At 35.6% G+C, this 19,418-nt stretch overlaps 1 protein-coding gene and 1 pseudogene across 1 annotated transcript; both read right to left on the bottom strand.

Annotated features, from left to right (window-relative positions):
- Positions 1–1,177: 1,177 nt before the first annotated feature.
- Positions 1,178–3,286, bottom strand: LOC120195393. The gene is made up of 5 exons (XM_039197430.1): positions 3,009–3,286; positions 2,522–2,640; positions 2,255–2,312; positions 1,793–1,870; positions 1,178–1,425 (listed from the first exon to the last, which is right to left on the bottom strand). The coding sequence occupies exons 1-5, from the start codon at positions 3,205–3,207 to the stop codon at positions 1,232–1,234; spliced, it is 648 nt and encodes a 215-aa protein (XP_039053361.1). The 5' UTR covers positions 3,208–3,286; the 3' UTR covers positions 1,178–1,231.
- A 13,233-nt stretch (positions 3,287–16,519) lies between these two features.
- Positions 16,520–17,722, bottom strand: LOC120195444 (annotated as a pseudogene).
- Positions 17,723–19,418: the final 1,696 nt, after the last annotated feature.

Genomic DNA, 19,418 nt, shown 5'->3' with positions numbered 1-19,418 from the left:
ACAATGAACGCTCAATTATTATGTTGCATTCGCTAGTATTTGAACCAATGACATCTAAGGACAACAACGATTCCTTTTACTATTAAGGTACAATGGTTCATGGAAATAAACAAAATTTGTTTGTGAAGACCTTAACTTTAAAAAATAAAGAATTCATGAGGTTGTTTCAGTAGTAAAATAAAATGTTAAATTTTTTAAAGGTCCTAAATTTAAACAAATGTATCTAGTTATGTATATATTATTAATAGATTAAAAAAATTATGAACATATGTTATATTATAATTATCTTAAATTATTAAAAAAAACAAAAAAAACAAAGGTATAATTATTTATGAAAATGCTAAAGTGTAATTCTTTTCGAACTTAGTCCATTTTTAATTAAAACCCTTTTTTTCTTAATTATTTTTTAATTTTATTAATATAATATTCTTTTTAAGGATGTACACTTAATTCCAATTCCATGAACCTAGGCACTATTTTCGCCACTTCGATTATTTTTAAGAGAATAATTACTAATTTCGTCTTAAGATATACTTCCGGAAGAGCATGTTATTTACTGCTCGATTTCGTTGGTCAATATTAAGTGGTTTTTGGGAAACAAAATTGATGTACAGAAATACATAGGGATGGACATGAGACCCAAAATCGATAAATTCCGATCTGATCCGATCAAGTCGAATATTTTTTTAAAAAGAATTTGAATTCAGGTCGGATTCGGATTTAAGATAAAAAATACCCGACCCCAAAAATATATAATTTTACCTTATATATTTTGAAATAATTACAATAATACCCTTTATATATTAATTTTTTCAATTAAATCACTGTTTTTATTGAATAAAAATAATTTTTATTATTATTTCGGGTCGGGTCGAATCAAGTTTTTAAGTTATATATCGAGTCGGTTCGGGTAGGGTGAAAACTTATTTTGGTCGGTTCGGGTAGGGTCTCGGGTGGAGGACTCCTTGTTCTCGAGTCGGTCGGGTGGATCAAAAATCCCGACCCATACCCATCCCTAGAAATACAGCGTTTTTCAAATTAAAATTACTGTCGTTTATCTCTAACAAGCCGATTATGCTAAAAGCTCAGTCATGTATGGATAATGCTAATCTGTCATTTCCCAACCTCTTCTAAGCAAATCAATTAGCATAGAGCTTCAACAACTTCAATGGCAATCACAAAAGCCTAGGAGAAAACTGGCATTTGCATTCGATCTCAAACACTACACATCCTACAATGGTAAAAGTAGAACAGGACACGGGACGAACTCAGCCAGCAGATTTGCATCCACATGCTTGGAATGAATGGCTTCCATGCTCATCACCACAAGATCCAAGTTCATGTCATCAGCGACTTCGCCGATTATGGCGGTAGGCTGGCTTCCTTCCCCTAGTCGTTCCAACAACTTGAATTCCTGAAATCCACCTGTTTTTTCACCCCACATCAGTTGGCACCACGAACCTTAGTTTCACTTTCATGTATCTTTTAGGCACATAGTTGAACATATTGTTCCAAATACCAGCTGAATCTAATTTCTGATGAACATTCCGGGGATAGAAGATCAAGGAAAAGCACATGGGACCGTTTATATATACACCATTACAGAATCTAGGCATCCATCTTACGGTTTATAACTTTAATTACACAGTACATGCATGGTGAACTTCAATTTGGACCATAGACTGCAGATGGCAGTATCAGACACATAAATGTAAGCATGTATGCTAGGCAGGTATTCTGAATTCTCTACAATGATTTTTCTTAAAATCTAAATACTGCATAGACTACATACCTTCAGAGAGATGCCAACGAACACTCGCCAATTGAGTTTCATGCTCCGGCAGTGCCTCTTTCTGCTTTTCATCAATAACTGCAAGCAAAGAACATACATTAAGTTCTTAGTACTTCAAGTCTTTCTCTATATGCATAAGCAGCCTGGAATCGAGTAAGGGTTATAGATGCCAGAGTTCGACCCAGCTGACTGCCACAACACTTCTAAGTTTTAAGAGTGGCTGCAAAGACCAAATAGGTTAAGGGTGTGTTTAGCCGTACAAAAACACTTTTCGACAAAAACGATGTTAACAAAGACACACTTGCCATCCCAACACTATGCAAAATTGATTTTCTGATTATTTTGCAACCACATTTTTCAAACACATCAGTAATATTAAGTTATCCCCATGTACTAGGTTCAAACATACATGTCCTTTAATAATACAAACAATATGGTATTGGCATATGACCGAGAACATACCCACAACAGTAATGTCAGCCCCATTCTTCTTTGCCAAAGCAGCAGTAGTTGCAGCTGCCTGCTCAAAAAAAAAAAAAAAAATATATATATATATATATATATATATATATATATATATATATATATATATATATATATATATATATATATATTTAACCAAAGAGTGACGACCAAAATGCAAATGAGGCCATTTTCTTGTTTGAAAGAATTCATAACTGACGCTGTGAAATTGTGAGAATGGAAATATTATGTCTTTAAGAAAATAACCTGTTTGGTTCCCTCAGAAAGATAAGGATTACTGTCAGTAATTGGAAGAAGCAGATGCTTGAATTGAGAAAATGGTTCAGCTGCTAAATTCACTTCAGATTCCTGAGGCTCAACCTTTGCTGTTCAGTGACAATTATAGGAATCAAACGATTGTCAGCTTAAAGTTCCAGTTACATTCAATGAAATTTTGCTCCATGTAAACCACCACATCATTTATCGAAATGGATAAAAAAAAACTCCATTGCCATCAAAATTCATCAACCCGCTATAAACATTAGCTAAACCCAATGACGGATCCAGAATTTTTTAGGAAATACAAAAAAAATTGCAGGTCCGTAAAACAAATACTAATACGTACCATCAGTGAAGTAAAATAATTAATTAATAGAATAAAATTCAGATTTCATGGTGGGTACCCTCACCAAGCTGGCTCCGCCACTGGCTAAACCCAACAACAAAATACAACACCGACAGTAAAAGAAGTTACCTTTGAGTCCGATCCTGTTAATTCTGGGGGAAATAGAGAGATTTCGAGCTTTAGACAAGAGAGGAAAAGGGGAAGAAAACGAAGAAGTGAAAGCTAAGGAAGAAAGAGATTCAGTCGAACAAAAAGAAGGGGGAATTGAAATTTGGGTACGCTTTGGAGTACCGAACGGAACCGCGACCGAATAATGAGCAAAAGTCATCGGATTTAGTGGTACCGAGTAGAGAAGAGCACTGAGTTGTTGATGATTCGAGAAACTTGGTGTAAGCAAAGTAAGTAAATTATCGATAAATATAGAAAATGAAAAAAAATGGACAAAAGAGAGAGAAGATAATGATTGTATGCGTGCAACGTGTATTAAGATCTTCCCATAGACCATTCTTAACCATGTCGCTTTCTTAATCATGACCGTTAATCTCGGTTGTCTAGATTTTAGACTCTTCGCAGGCCCGTTCAAACGCAACGTTTTGACAGTCTTTCAAATTCAGTGTCGTTGAATAAACGTAACCGGCTGCGACGACGACGACGGTGGTTGCAGAGACAGCGACGAGATTGCCGGTAAGGAAATGGCGACTCTTCCAGAAAGAAACCGCCTTCTCTATATTGATAATTGAGGTAGTTCATTCTTCATTAAAGGAGAAGATTTAGACTAAATTTCTCGTCGATGATCAAATGAAGAGCCTGTTTGGCAACTGAGATTGCCTTCTTTTTCTGGGAAAAATGTCATCAATGGTTCCCCTTTATCAGATCATCCAAAATTTTTATTTTGCTTAAACAGATTACTACAATTTAGTGTCAAATGTTTTACTTTGTTTATGCCACTGCCATTCACTTTTTTCCACTTATGCTGTTGCTGAACAGCATGAGAAGAGTGCATGATCTTAAATTAGTGCAATGTGCAGAAAACTGTGCGTACTAATAATGTTTTGAGTTGATTGCTTTAACATGGTGATAGTTTTTGCCTTGGTGTCTATATGAATTTTTTCACATGGATCATGGATGTAAGCTTTTTATGCAACCATTCTGATGTCCATTCTGCATGAAACTCATTCCACTGGTGCCAGATGATTATTTGGTTTACTTCACTTACATATTTGTTGATTTATACTGCTCTTTGAAGCTCATAAAAACTATGCTGAGAACAGAATGAATTCCATTTTCTGTTATTATTAGAAAGGGTAAACTACACCAATGGTCACTGATGTTTGAGTAAGTTTTTGTTTTCATCACTAATGTTTCAAAAGTTACAAATAGGTCACTAACGTTATCGTTTGTGACAAAATGGTCACTGGCCGTTAACAGCCGTTAATAGGCGTGACGAAAAATACAGCTGGACCGTTATCTGCTGAGTTGGATTGTTGACCGTCATTTTGACTGGCTTTTCTTCTTCTTCAACCTATTCCCCATCTTCTTTTTCTTCACCTTTCCCCTCGTTCATCTTCTTCACGAATCCAACAAATCGTCTCCAGTTTTCTGGATGAAACAACGATGGATTCATCCTCAAGTACGTGAATGCACACATCTCTCTATCGAACGAAGAGCCATCAACATCCAAAGATGATGCTTGTAAGATCTTCTCGAGGGCTTATTTATTGTAACAGGGAAGTGCATTCTCCCCGGCAAGTGGAATTTGCACTGATGCAGTAGCAAAAGCTACTTGCTTCACCAGCTTCTCAGGTGCACATAGTGCATCTTGAGGCTGCTCGTGATCACGTATCTCTATGCAAGTGAAGTTGAAAACGACACTATGGCGTGCTAGCATTTGAGCAATCGAGAGGTAACCATCTCAGTACCTTGTGTTATAGTACCCTGCTGTGAGTTCAGGAGCATGGGATCGGGTTCCGTAATGCCAGTGGACTTTAGCAATTTTCACAGAGATCTTCAAACCTTTTCCGTCAAAAACCGATGTCGCAGACGATAGAATTCTCTCACCGTGTTCCAACAGCATCTGAGAATACCAGGGAAGAACTCACCATAGGCACTATTCCAACCACCACCTTCTTCTTGAAAAATTTTACTGCATGGAAGTCGGTAATAAAATCGGTTCGACAGCTCATCCCAGTTCCTTACACCCCAGTCCGCGGAGATGCCTCGAGTGGCACCCTGGGGTGCCACCTGGTAAGGAGGATCGTGGAGATCGGTGTGAAAGACGTGTTCTCAATTCCTGGTGACTTCAACTTGACTCTGTTGGATCATCTAATAGCATAACCTGAGCTGAACTTAGTCGGATGCTGCAACGAGCTTAATGCCGGATATACAGCAGATGGCTATGCGCGTGCTAAGGGCGTGGGAGCATGCGTCAGCACTTTCACTGTAATTTGCTTGGAATTCCGTACATTGCTAGAGAGCCAGTGCCCTTCTTTCTTGCTCCAGTGTAAAGTTCTTCTCTGACTTCTCTTTTCTTACAACTTTATTGGTAAAAGATTAATTTTTCATAAAAATTAATTTTGGGATGAATGATGGGTTGTATAATCTAACAGTACGTGATAGAGATAAGGACTGGTTGATTAATCGGTGGGCGGGTGTTGGGTACTGATTGGTTTTTGTTTTAACATTGAATAGGATTTCTTGCATTTATTCTCGCATAATCAAAATCTTGGAAGAATTCTGTATGATGTGTGGCTCTTCTTCAAGTATCTTCTTTCTTGAGATTTACAGCAACAAATATCGGAGCATAGGGCTCGTACTATGATGTCATGTCTTTTGAAAATGAGCAACTAAGAGTTTTGTCACAGTGAAGCCATGGAACGTTTCGACATGGAAGCGTTCTTTCAACTTTTCATCACATAATACTTTCCTTTTTTCGGACGGATCCTTCACCAAACAGCAAGCAAAGTTTGAAAATATTTTAAACACAGTACATTCATATATCCAACTCGGAAAATAGCAGGCAGCTCCATAGAGCAATGGCAAAGAAACTTAGGAGAAATACCACTTCTATGGAGAACTTTGGACGGATCTTTGTCCCCAGGCATGCCTTTGAAGCATGGGAATGATGAGCCTTGAGAGTGATAAGAGGATTGTGTCATGTGTGTGATAAGAGGAAAAGAAGAAAAGTGCAGAAAAGTGAAGAGAAAGAAAGAAGAATAAAAGTGAAGTAAAAGAAGATGTGGAATGGGTTGAAGAAGAAGAAGAGCCAGTCAAAATGGCGGTCAACGATCCAACTCAGCAAATAATGGTCCAGCTGTATTTTTCGTCACGCCTCTTAACGGCTGTTAACGGCTAGTGATCATTTTGTCACAAATGATAACGTTAGTGACCGATTTGTAACTTTTGAAACATTAGTGGTGAAAACGAAAACTTACCCAAACATCAGTGACCATTGACGTAGTTTACCCTATTAGAAATTCGCTTGCGGCCGGAGTAAATCGTACATCCACGAGTGGTATGCTAGTTATCGATGTATATGCTAGTTTAACTTTTAGATTTGATAAGGTTGTAGTTGCTTCATCAATGACCTTTAAGTTAAACTCAGCATGTTAAAGCCAATCTAAGCTGTTTTTTCCTCATTTTTCTTGATTTGCAAATGCAAGAACGGTATATGTTGATCCTTGATGCGCTTTCCTTTCAGGTGTTATCTGTTTTACTCTTTGAAGCTCACAAACGAAACATTTAGTACGAAATCCGAAATCGGTGTGTTCTTATTTAATCATTCATCGAGGTCTCACAAAAAGATAAGCCCATGCATAGACAGGGCCATCAACACCTAAAGCTAGTTTCTTAAGACATCCATAAAGCCTCGATTTATTACAGTAGAGTAGCTGTAGTTCTTCAGCTATAGATTCTCTCAGTGATTACTTAGCTATTCGACTTCAATGAAAGGAGGAAAGGCAGCAGTCCATTGTTGGACTGCCTGTCTCTTATAGTTCTGTCAACACAACTTTTTCGTCCTATTAGGATTCAAACTCTCAAAAATATGATAGAATTCTGCTAGGATTCAACTCCTAAAATAGGATAGAATTTTGCTATGTTTTAAACTCCTAAAGATAGGATCCACAAGCACTATAAATAGCCATTGTAGCTCACTATTGTAACACACAATGGGCATACGAAATTACCATAAAAAAATACGAGCAAATAGATTGTCTTGAAGCTATTGTAAACAATTCAGGAGCAATAAAAGGTGAAAGCTTTTACCTTTCGCATTCTTTTCTTCACTTGCATGTGTTGTTATTCGTCTTTGTGCTTGAAAAAAAAATAGTTTTGGCCGAGGAAAAGGGGTTGTCGTTCGAAACTTTTCTTTTAGATCTACACAACCCCGAGGTCGTTTTGGAAAAATACTAGAATATTTAAAACGAGGGAAGGAAAGGATTTTAAAAATCAATTTTTTTTCGAGGTTTGCCGCCGATGAACGGTCCCTTATGTATTATTTTCATATTTTATTTTTTTTTTTGATAATTCGTATTATTAAGTATATATATATTAATTATTTTTATTCTAATATTATTTTAATGTTTTTTATAGTTATCATATATATATATATTTATAACTATTATATTTATTATTATTTTACTATTAACGTATATAAATATATTTTTCTCTTTTGCTACTATTATTATTTTACTATTAACGTATAAATATATTTTTCTATTTGCTACTATTATTATCATTATATGTATATTTTTTATTGTATTTTATTTTTATTTTTACTTTTTTTAAACATATGCTATATATACATTTAATTATATTTTTATATTTTATACTTCTTTATTTTTTTGTTTTCATGTATTTATATTATATTACATTATTATTATTTTACTTTATTAAATTATTTTTTTTGTTATTATATTATATATATATATTATATCATAATGTTTTTTTGTTTATTTATTCTTACTATATTATAGGGATACATCACACTCATTTATTAACTACGGTCCTACCCCTTATCGTCTTTTTCCTTCCCGACAGTTATACTTCACCAAACCTTGACTTTCTTTTTTACTTTCTTTTGGTGTGATTGCGTTTTTTATTTTACTACTTATTATCATTATTATTATTTTGCACTTAATAATTATATATTTTATTCCTCTTTTAGTTTTTCATCATTTTTTTTATTTTTCCCTTCTATTTTCTTTATTTCATTTACTCTTATTTCCTTTTTCCTTTAACGCGTTTCTCGACTTTTTAAGGGTACTCTTTCAAATTGATCGGAGGTAAGTAATTTTGGATCATATGTTACCTTTAAATTTTAACTTTCGATTTTCTTAATTAAAAACAACTGGAAATTACGTAGTACCGAAAGGGCAGTTCAAGGGTGCTAATCCTTCCTTGACCGTAACCGACTCCCGAATCCGACATATCTTTGGTAAGACGCAGATCAGGTAAGATATAAGATATCTGATTAACCTATTTTTTTAAATAAATAATCGGTGGCGACTCCAATCACATTTTTCAAGTCGAAGCCCAATTCCGTGGCCCAACCGAAAGACGGTTACGACAGCTTGGCGACTCCACTGGGGACACAGGTAAGTGAGTCAGGCTAAGGTAATTTCCAGTTGTCTTTTTAATGAAAAGGGTAAGTTTAAATTTTAAGGTAACATTTCGATCCTTATTACTTACTTTTGATTATATTTTCGAGTAATTAGTTGTACTAACCGTTTTCTCAATGATTTCAGCCCTTAAAGTCTTTTTTCATCTAAGGCTCTAAACCCGAGCTCCGAACCCGTTTTAAGTGGGGGTGAAAGCGACGCATTCGTGTGAATTTATTCACCGCATATGCCTAGCAAGTAGCCTTCGGGATTCATATACCTTATGTCTTCGTGTGAATTTATTCTCCGCATAGACATAAGGGAATGTGTCCTCTCGAGTTTAACTTAGTCCACACAAACCTGTGATGGGTTTAGGACTAAGGGTCTGGCAAGCCCAAAGGGGCACCAGCAAGGAGAACTCGGGTACCATTTTTTTAGAACCTAAACCGGGAGACTATGGAGAATTAGAGCCCACCCCAAAACCTCACTTCAAACCCTAGGCTGTTTTATTTCATGCTTTACTTTCTGTTCAAAGCATGCGAACTAGACAAATATGCGGTTAGGATTTGTTTGAAATTAGCATGCGGGATAGAGATCATGTCCGGGTAGGAATAATAAGCATGTGGGGTAGATATCATGTGGGGTAGGACTTTCATTTTTTGATCGTTTTTAATTATTTTTCACCTCACTAACTCTTTTCATCTTTATTTTATTTTATTTTCATCACTTGCATCAATAAAAAGAGGTTATTGATCCACTAAAACATGTTTGTTAAAACTCGAATAATCTGAATCCATGGACAAAGGTGTTGTAATACAAGAGATGAAAATACAGAGGATAGTCTACAAGGCGACTATGTGTCACATTCAATCCAGAAGACGTGGTGCCCACAATTGAAGAGTATATCACTCTGCTGCATTATAAAAAACCCAAAATGAACCGGGTCTACATCAAGCACAATGAAAGCTTATCTTTGAAGAACTGACTGGCAGAGGTTGCAGGGGCAAGATGAAGGTTATGTATCTCGGAAGTCCCTTTGAACACAACAATGGTAAAATGATAGCTGAAATTGGAGACCATTGCCGGCGAATTCAAGAAACAGATTAATGAACTTCACATAGTTCCTATCAATTAAGGGCTCCAATGACGAATTCGTTGGGAACAGGCTCAACAAAAGTAAATGCTTGAGATGCGATCATTCGAGACTTCTTGGACCAGTACAAAAAACAACTCAACATTTTCACGGTTCATCCAGAGAGGTCGGAGCGGTTCGACAGGTTATTCAACCGGTGAAAGACGAAAGCAGAAGACTAGTCAACATGTCAGAAGCTGTCAGGATATTTTTTTCTCTTAAAAGATAAAACATTTTTGTCCCCAATAAGGATTATTCATAATAATAGTCACATTTCTTGGATCAATGCCTCGAACATTTCATGCATTCTTTTCTTGCATTTTTGCATCTTCATCTACATTTTAAGCATTTTCATAAACATGAAATTAAATCACGGAGGATTCGATGAAGTGGTCTTAACCATATTACACCACATGGAAGCCAGATTTTAACAATTAAAGAAAAACTGAAATCAGTACAGGGGGAGCTGGATCAGCTGATTGTAGGACTAAGCCTGCCAGGATGATCTGAGAAAAGAGTACCCATCTCCTAAGGGCTACGATGTTGAAGTTGTTGCCACATATGGATTCTCAAACATTCTTCTGAAAACTGTAAGGCGCTTGCCGAAGAAGGGGGCATGTCATATACCATTTGCACTTAGAGGATTATTTTGTTTGAACACATCTTTTAAACGATTGAATTCATGTTACTTTCTAAGGTGGAGCAATTGAACAAATTTTAATCTTTAGTTCTTTGAATATTAAATGAATTGAGGATTCTTTTAATTCTTCAAGAATTATAGATTTTTGACATATGACAATATTAGACCTTTCTTACCCTGACTCAAACCCTAGAATAAAACACCTTGATTCTTTACCCAAAATAACTTATTGTCATTATCAAAAAACCAAATTTTGACATTACCTCCATTTGAAATTCTTGAACATTACCTTTATCTTTTTGATACACCCACACCTTTCTTTGAGTCAATAAGATCACACAACTGTCTTTTTAGACTCAAAATTAACCTTTTTTACCATTAAAACCCAAGGCATTGAGTTGTTCATTTGAACATGAGCATTCTTCCAAGATACAGTTTGGGGCATCTCGCCAGGAGCCTGAACATTGAGACATGTTGGGAGCAAGGAGCAGAAAAAATAATTCATTCGAAATAATTCTATCATGCATTAATTGCACTGTTTTCATGTGAATAGAATTAATCCTGAAAATCTATCCCCCTGGGGATACCTCTTCTGTGAAGACTTATATGTATGAAATGATGAACGGCTTTCTTTCTCTATCCCTTCACAACAGGAGAAAATATATATCCCTTGCGTCCCCTTTTGAGCCTATAGTATTTTTTTTCTTCTGATTCAACCCTAACCAAGGATCACCCTCCACACTGGGGGGCAAGGTGGAGAAAATCTGCTCACATGAGTGAAGACATTGATTCAGATGAGATACCGAAAGGTGAACCAAATGCCAAGTGCGATGATTCAATCAGAACAAAAAGGGCAAAAAAAAAAAGAAAAGAAGCAAAAAGAAAAAAAACAAGAACAAAAAAGAAAGAACAAAAATAAAAAAAGGGGACAAAAAGCACATGCAAAATTCCCTAAAGACAAATGGTGCATCAAGCTTCAATGAGATTGATCAAGCACAATCATTCCCGAATCACTGAATCCCTTCACTCAAAGATCATAGAGCATCAAGAGAAAGAGACATTTTGAGCAAGACAAGATTGATGGCATCAGAATGAATTAATCATTGGTTCAATACCCTGAAACACTTATTTGGGCCTATTTATCCTTTTCTTTCATAACCACGAACCCTGGCCTACATTACGTGCCTTAAAAGTCCCTTCTAATCATACATGGATTTCTAAACAGAAGAGACTATCTTCAGATTTCATCCCGCCCATCAGGATTAATCTTTGTTTGCATAAAAACAATGTAATTAATGTATGGTAGAGAAAAATAACAAAGGGGGGTTCAAGACATAAATCCTGAATAACGTCTTGAAACCAAAGGAGGATTCGAGTTGAAAACCTGAAAAGGCGGCTCGAATATAAAAATTGTGCAACTGAGGTGATCACACAAATTCCTTGATAAGGCATCGCACAATCCGAGTGTGACAACGAAGGTTGGGAGTCAGAGAACACTTCCAGTAGAGAAGCATGCAAGCTACCCCATCAATCCTTTGAGCATCAAATACCAAACCTTTGAGCATCAAATGCCAAACCTTTGACCAAACACAATGACCTGAGACTTTTTATCCTTTCCTTACTTGACCATCTCTCAAAGATAGCTTTGATCTTGACACTTGTCAAATATCTATAATTTATTGAAGGATTAACATTGTAATTAATTCTTTGATATCCAATGAACTCTAGCTTTATGATTCGTCTCAATTGTAAAACCGTGAAATGGGCAATATTTTTAAAACTTGGGATTAAACATTTTTTGAAAATCTTTTAATTGATATTAAAAGAGAAAGAAAAACATTTTTTTCAAACAAGACAGTCTCTCTAGAGTGGATCTTGGTAAATGACATGTGACTCTTAGACACAAAACTCATGCTCAGAATCAATGCTGAAGCAAGAAATAAGGAACATTTGGGGCATCTTTGAAGATTCAACATGAAATATTGGAGCATTTTTTTGGGCATCTTTGGGGATTCAACATCCTAATGCGAATTATCATGCCTTTTTCAAGAGATAAAATATAACCAATTCATGTTATATGCATCTTATGCATACATTTTAGAGCATCATTTTTTCCCACATACATAATTTTTGCAGCTTTTAGAGTCAAGTTTCGACTTCAAGACGAATGATACTCGAATCAAAAGCACCTTTAAAGATTGATGTTGGTTGCTTAACTCAGCAGCAAGAAGTAACTCAGCAGCAAGAAGCTACACTTCAACCAATTTGACATATTGAAAGATCGACAGATCTTAGAATCAACTTCAGACGAGTTCGAGAGATAATTCAGAACCGATCCAGTTCGCATTTTCAAGTTGGATTTCAACTTCACGATGAAGGATATCCAATTCCTAGCTTAACTTCACAACGAAGGGGCCACCCACGATTTCAACTTCACGACGAAGGGAATCATGCTCACCATTGTCTCTCTTGAGACAGTTTCCCTTGAAACAAATTGTCTCTCTTGAGACAGTTTCCCTTGAAACAAAATTTTTTCTTTGAGACAGTTTCTCTTGAAACATAAACATTGAAAACATTTTCCTTTGTCTCTCTTGAGATAGTTTCCTTTGAAACAAAATTTTTTCTCCTTTGAGACAGTTTCTCTTGAAACATAAACATTGGAAACATTTCCTTGAAATGAAGTTTTGTCTCTCTTGAGATAGTTTCCCTTTAAACAAAATTTTGTCTCCTTGAGACAGTTTCCTGAAACATACACATTGAAACATTTCCCTTGAAATGAATTTCGTCTCTCTTGAGATAATTTCCCTTGAAACAAAATTTTGTCTCCCTTGAGACAGTTTCTTGAAACACAACCTTTGAGATGTTTCCCTCGAACAAATTTTGTCTCCCATGAGACAGTTTCTCTTGAACACAAATCTTTGTCTCCCTTAAAACAAAATTTCGTTTCTCATGAAACAACAAATATCTTTGAATCATTTCCCTTGAAACAAATTTTGTCTCGCTTTTGAGGCAAGTTTCTCTTGAAGCATCATCTTTGAATATTTTTCCTTGGAACTAATTTCATCTCCCCGTGAGACAATTTCTTTTGGAACTAAGTTTTGTCTCTCTTGAGACAGTTTTTCTTAAAACAAAATTTTGTCTCCCTTAAGACCTTTTCCCTTGAAGCAACAAATATCTTTGAGATCGTTTCCCTTGAAACTAGTTCTGTCTCTTTTGAGACAATTTCTCTTGAAGCATCATCTGAATCGTTACACTCAGCTCAGACACATATTTGGGATAGCATTTCTCAAATCAAAAATAGAATGTGCACATCAGATTCGAACATTTGAAGAATTTGAGACCAGGATCAGAACTTGAAGATTCCAGAGCCAAGATTCCAGAAAAACAACCGGAGATCGAGATTTCTCTCATGAGCCCAAAAATAACATATGTTGCATATGCATTTTAGGCATACCTAAGAGCATTGCATCCATCTCATCACATATATGCATAACTTTTTCATGTTTTAGCTAGAGTCAAGTTCAACTTCACAACGAAGGGACGGCTGGTTGTCAACAATAATTTCCTAGTTTCAGGGCTAATTTCAACTTCACAGCGAAGGATATTGGACCCAAGACAGCACAAGCTCAACTTCACAGCGAAGGGGCGGCTGACTGTCGACAAGAAATTTCGGAGCCAATCTCAACTTCACAGTGAAGGATATTGGACTCGAGACAACACAAGTTCAACTTCACAGCGAAGGGATGGTTGGTTGTCAACAAACAATTTCCCAATTCCAGAGCCGATTTCAACTCCACGACGGAGGATATCGTGCTACCCGAGACAACACAAGTTCAACTTCACAACGAAGGGACGGCTGGTTGTCAACGAACAACTTTTCAGTTTCATCCGCGATTTTAACTCCATGACGGAGGATATCGTGCCACTCGAGACAACACAAGTTCAACTTCACAACGAAGGGACGGCTGGTTGTCAACAAACATTTTTCAAATTTCAGAGCCAATTTCAACTTCGCAGCGAAGGATATTGGACTCGAGACAACACAAGTTCAACTTCACAACGAAGGGACGGCTGATTGTCAACAAGATTTCGTTCAGAGTCAATTTCATCTTCACAGCGAAGGATATTAGACTCGAGACAGCACAAGCTCAACTTCACAGCGAAGGGGCGGCTGACTGTCAACAAACAATTTCCCAGTTCCAGAACCAATTTCAACTTCACAGCGGAGGATATTGGACTCGGAACAATATTTGGATTTCAACTTCATGGCGAAGGATATCCAATTCTCAGGCTCAACTTCACGACGAATGGGCCCTGTACGATTCCAATTTCACAAACAGATTGACCCAACTTCACGACGAATGAGTCATCTGTAACGCATCAACACCGAAGTCTTCAGGTCAAGTTTCACCTTCACGACGAAGTATCTTGATCCAGAAGACGATTCAAAGGCCACTCGCCAAAAGCTTTGAGTTCGATTCCAACTTCACGACGAAGGATATAGTGCTCAGAAGCTTCCAGATGAACTCGACTTCACGATGGAGGAGTCATCCGTAACTCAATTCGACAGGGAGTTATTGAAACATCATAGTCAATTTTCAACTCCACCGAACGAAAAGTGTGTCTTTCAATCTTTGCCCTATCCCCGTTACACGACTATGGGCAAAGAGGGGCAGCTGTCAACACACCTTTTTCGTCCTACTAGGATTCAAACTCTCAAAAATAGGATAGAATTCTGCTAGGATTCAACTCCTAAAATAGGATAGAATTTTGCTATGTTTTAAACTCCTAAAGATAGGATCCACAAGCACTATAAATAGCCATTGTAGCTCACTATTGTAATACACGATGGGCATACGAAATTACCATAAAAAAATACGAGCAAATAGATTGTTTTGAAGCTATTGTAAACAATTCAGGAGCAATAAAATGTGAAAGCTTTTACCTTTTGCATTCTTTTCTTCACTTGCATGTGTTGTTATTCGTCTTTGTGCTTGAAAAAAAATAGTTTTGGCCGAGGAAAAGGGGTTGTCGTTCGAAACTTTTCTTTTAGATCTACACAACCCTGAGGCCGTTTTGGAAAATACTAGAATATTTAAAACGAGGGAAGGAAAGGATTTTAAAAATCAAATTTTTTTCGAGGTTTGCCGCCGATGAACGGTCCCTTATGTATTATTTTCATATTTTTATTTATTTCTTTTTGATAATTCGTATTATTAAGTATATATATATTAATTATTTTTATTCTAATATTATTTTAATGTTTTTTAAAGTTATCATATATATATATATTTATAACTATTATATTTATTATTATTTTACTATTAACGTATATAAATATATTTTTCTCTTTTGCTACTATTATTATTTTACAATTAACGTATATAAATATATTTTCTCTTTTGCTACTATTATTATCATTATATGTATATTTTTTATGTATTTTTTTTATTTTTACTTTTTTAAACATATGCATATATATACATTTAATTATATTTTTATATTTTATACTTCTTTATTTTTTTGTTTTCATGTATTTATATTATATTACATTATTATTATTTTATTTTATTAAACTATTTTTTTTCGTTATTATATTTATTATATATATATATTATATCATAATGTTTTTTTTGTTTATTCATTCTTACTATATTATAGGGATACATCACACTCATTTATTAACTACGGTCTTACCGTTATCGTCTTTTTCCTTCCCGACAGTTATACTTCACCAAACCTTGACTTTCTTTTTTTACTTTCTTTTGGTGTGATTGCGTTTTTTTTATTTTACTACTTATTATCATTATTATTATTTTGCACTTAATAATTATATATTTTTATTCCTCTTTTAGTTTTTCATCATTTTTTTTATTTTTTCCATTCTATTTTCTTTATTTCATTTACTCTTATTTCCTTTTTCCTTTAACGCGTTTCTCGACTTTTTAAGGGTACTTTTTCAAATTGATCGGAGATAAGTAATTTTGGATCATATGTTACCTTTAAATTTTAACTTTCGATTTTCTTAATTAAAAACAACTGGAAATTACGTAGTACCGAAAGGGCAGTTCAAGGGTGCTAATCCTTCCTTGACCGTAACCGATTCCCGAATCCGACATATCTTTGGTAAGACGCAGATCATGTAAGATATAAGGTATCCGATTAACCTATTTTTTTTAAATAAATAATCGGTGGCGACTCCAATCACATTTTTCAAGTCGAAGCCCAATTCCGTGGCCCAACCGAAAGACAGTTACGACAAGTTCATAATCTAATTTTCAACCATACAATCTTTCCTTATCTCTTGTCCTCCATTGAGGCTGCTTATTTTGATCATAGAGTTTACGAAAGCCTCGTTGAAACTCTGTTTTGAACTGGCGAACTTGTATACCAAACCTTTGGTTTTCGAATTTGTGAGCAGTGCTTGGTAGGAAGAGAACAAGGTTTTGCCTTGCAGGATCAACTTGAAGTAGGTGTCATCAAAAGTTGTCGAGGAAGGATCCAGAGTCGCTCCTGCATTCTTCACCTTGTTTTTGATCGGGCAAATTCTCTTAAACTTGCTGCAAACGATGGGTGCATTGTCGGGTCTATGTCATGCGTTGCATTGAAGTTGCAGATTCTCTTCTGGAAGGATGAACAATGGGAAAATCAAATGGTGTGACCTCCTGCATCAGCATCACATGTAAGTACCATCTTAATCCCATGAACATATATAATTTTATCAATTCAGTTAACCTGAAAGAGCCACTAGGTCTTCCATGGATAGGCCTCTCTAAGAAAAGCTTTGCTGCAATTGAGATATGTTGAAGGATGGAGCTGGCAATTGTATGGTTTCGCCAGCCTTTGGCGTTCTCCCGTCTTTTCTTCCCTTGGGCACATCCCACGTAGGACCTCCGAACTATAACGAATTGATTGTTTAGACACCATTAGATCGACCGTATACATATATTACACATATAGAACTTGGAATCTGCATGAAAGAATGTCTTACTAGCACAACAGCATCCCTTACAGCAAAAGCCAAAATATCAGCACATGAATGAAACTACACCAGGACACTGCTTCAACTTCTTTCTTTGCATTTTCTATAACATAAAATGCATGCAATGAAAGATTTGCAGGTCCGTCTTTTTCGGCTTTATTGTTTCCCTTTGAATACAACAGCACAGAAGCATCCCAACCCCGGAGAAAAAGGCCATTCGAATATATAAATCAATATTGAAACCAAAACTTCAAAGACGACATCTCTAAAATCCACACCAATTACCCTTATAAAACAATCATGAAAATGCATTCGGAGAATGGCAGCAGGGACAGTCTTATCCTTCACAGTGGCACTCTTGACAGCTTTTGCAACTATCGACTCGACTTAAGGACATGTTTTCTCATAGTGATTCAAGCTAAGAGCAACGGTCGGCGAAGAAGATGCCAACACAAGGACAAATAAGGTCAGTACCGCTATGAATAAAGCCATGTCTTATTTAGTGACTAACAAGTAGATTTGAGCTTGTTTTTTGCATGGGAATGTTTGGAGATTTATAGTGAGCCATAGGGATCCATTAGTGACAAAGGTGAGGTGACCTGCAGGTGGCCCCATTGTATATAGTAATGAATTGCTTCTTTAAGCAAGAATGATGTAGTGTTTATTAAGCATCATTCATCCGACCACAAACTCCCCCATGCAACTGAACTTTGTCATCTTCATATCTATGTTAAAAATAATCCAACTTTCTTTTGCAACTATGGTTTGTGAGGATTAATTTTCTAATAGTACATGTAACTAAATTGATGTATCGTTGGGACATTTGGTTTAGTGAGTGCTTGAAACAAGTGTATTTTGCTCTCAGATCCCATTCTCCGTGTTCTTTAAGATGAGAAGTTGGTTAATTTTATGCATTGCATCTATAATGAGATTAGGACAACACTCCCAGCCGGCTTCCTCGCCCATGTAGGGCGTTGAAAAAAAAATTCCTCATATAAGGCGTTGGAAAAAAAAATCCCCATATAGGGCTCTAACCAAATTATTTCTTGAACTGAGGTATTTGTTACAGTGACCTCATTGGTCGTCAAATGTTCCATAGGTCGCCAAGTGTTCCTTGCGACAAAATCTCCTCTGTTGTAGCAACTCTTCTCTCTTCCCTCGTTGTTGCAATTATTCTCTCGCATGCATGGCTAGGTAGGTCGCCGTGTGCTCCTTGAGACCTATGGAGGTCACTGTAGCAATCACCCTATTTAAACAAATAATTGTTCGACTACACTATGTGAAGAATTTTTTTCCCCATTACATTATTCAATCACTTTTGCCCTCCCAGCCATTGCTAACGTCTGATCCAACAACAGGGAAAAAAAGATTCTCGTTTGTTCAAAAGGAGGTTGGGGTGTAACAATCACAGTGGTTACTTGCCTTAATAAAGCTTGTTTTTTAAGTACAATTAAGGGTCCTTTTTAGTTAGCCAAGGTGTTCACGGGACATTTTATTACAATACATTTATTTAAATAAATGAGAATATTTATCAAATATTTAATAGAAAAAATATAAAAGGCCAAGAATTTAAAAGATGAAATAACATGAACACTAATATTATCTATAACATAATGTTAATTATTATAAATTTTTATATTGTTAGTTTATTTTTTCCAACTTTTTGATTTGAAGTGACATGTAGCCACATTAAAGGGAGACATTTGTTATACAACAGTGAAGTGATTTTGATTATGTTATATATTAACTTAAATTATATCGATGATTAAGTTAATTTCTATTGTAACTTTAATAGTTGAAGATTATTTAATAATTATGTATATTTAAAAGAGTAAATATTTATTTTAGACAAGAATTCTTATGAAAATTTTTGTTGATGATCAAATATTTTTCTCTATAAATAGATATAATGTCTCAGCCTTTAGAATATGAGAGAGAATTATTTTGGAGAGATAATCTTTTTTTGGATCTCTATAACTTTTAAGGTTTATGTTGCAGATATAATTTTGTAGGGATGTTGGAAGAGTATTTTGAGATATACCAGATTTTGGTATTTATATCGAATTTTGGGATATATGTGATATATGTATTTGTACTGTTTGTGTTCTCTACGTTTATAATGGATTATTATTCATCTCGTCTGTAGAAGTAAGCTAGAGCAGAGCACGTTAAATCTTGTATGTTGTGC

The sequence above is a fragment of the Hibiscus syriacus genome, unplaced genomic scaffold (assembly GCF_006381635.1).
Source record: "Hibiscus syriacus cultivar Baekdansim isolate YM2019G1 unplaced genomic scaffold, ASM638163v2 tig00117012_pilon, whole genome shotgun sequence".
Taxonomy (NCBI): domain Eukaryota; kingdom Viridiplantae; phylum Streptophyta; class Magnoliopsida; order Malvales; family Malvaceae; genus Hibiscus; species Hibiscus syriacus.
The sequence above is the reverse complement of the archived record's forward strand: the minus strand, read 5'-3'. Positions and strand labels throughout refer to the sequence as shown.

What these genes read in the sequence shown, in the direction of transcription:
- LOC120195393 (XM_039197430.1), bottom strand. Translation starts at nt 3,207, where the DNA reads ATGACTTTTGCTCATTATTCGGTCGCGGTTCCGTTCGGTACTCCAAAG. An exon ending in TTTCTGAGGGAACCAAACAG is followed by an intron (nt 2,313 to 2,521) that starts GTTATTTTCTTA and finishes TTTTTTGAGCAG; the next exon opens with GCAGCTGCAACTACTGCTGC. An exon ending in TCGTTGGCATCTCTCTGAAG is followed by an intron (nt 1,426 to 1,792) that starts GTATGTAGTCTA and finishes GTGAAAAAACAG; the next exon opens with GTGGATTTCAGGAATTCAAG.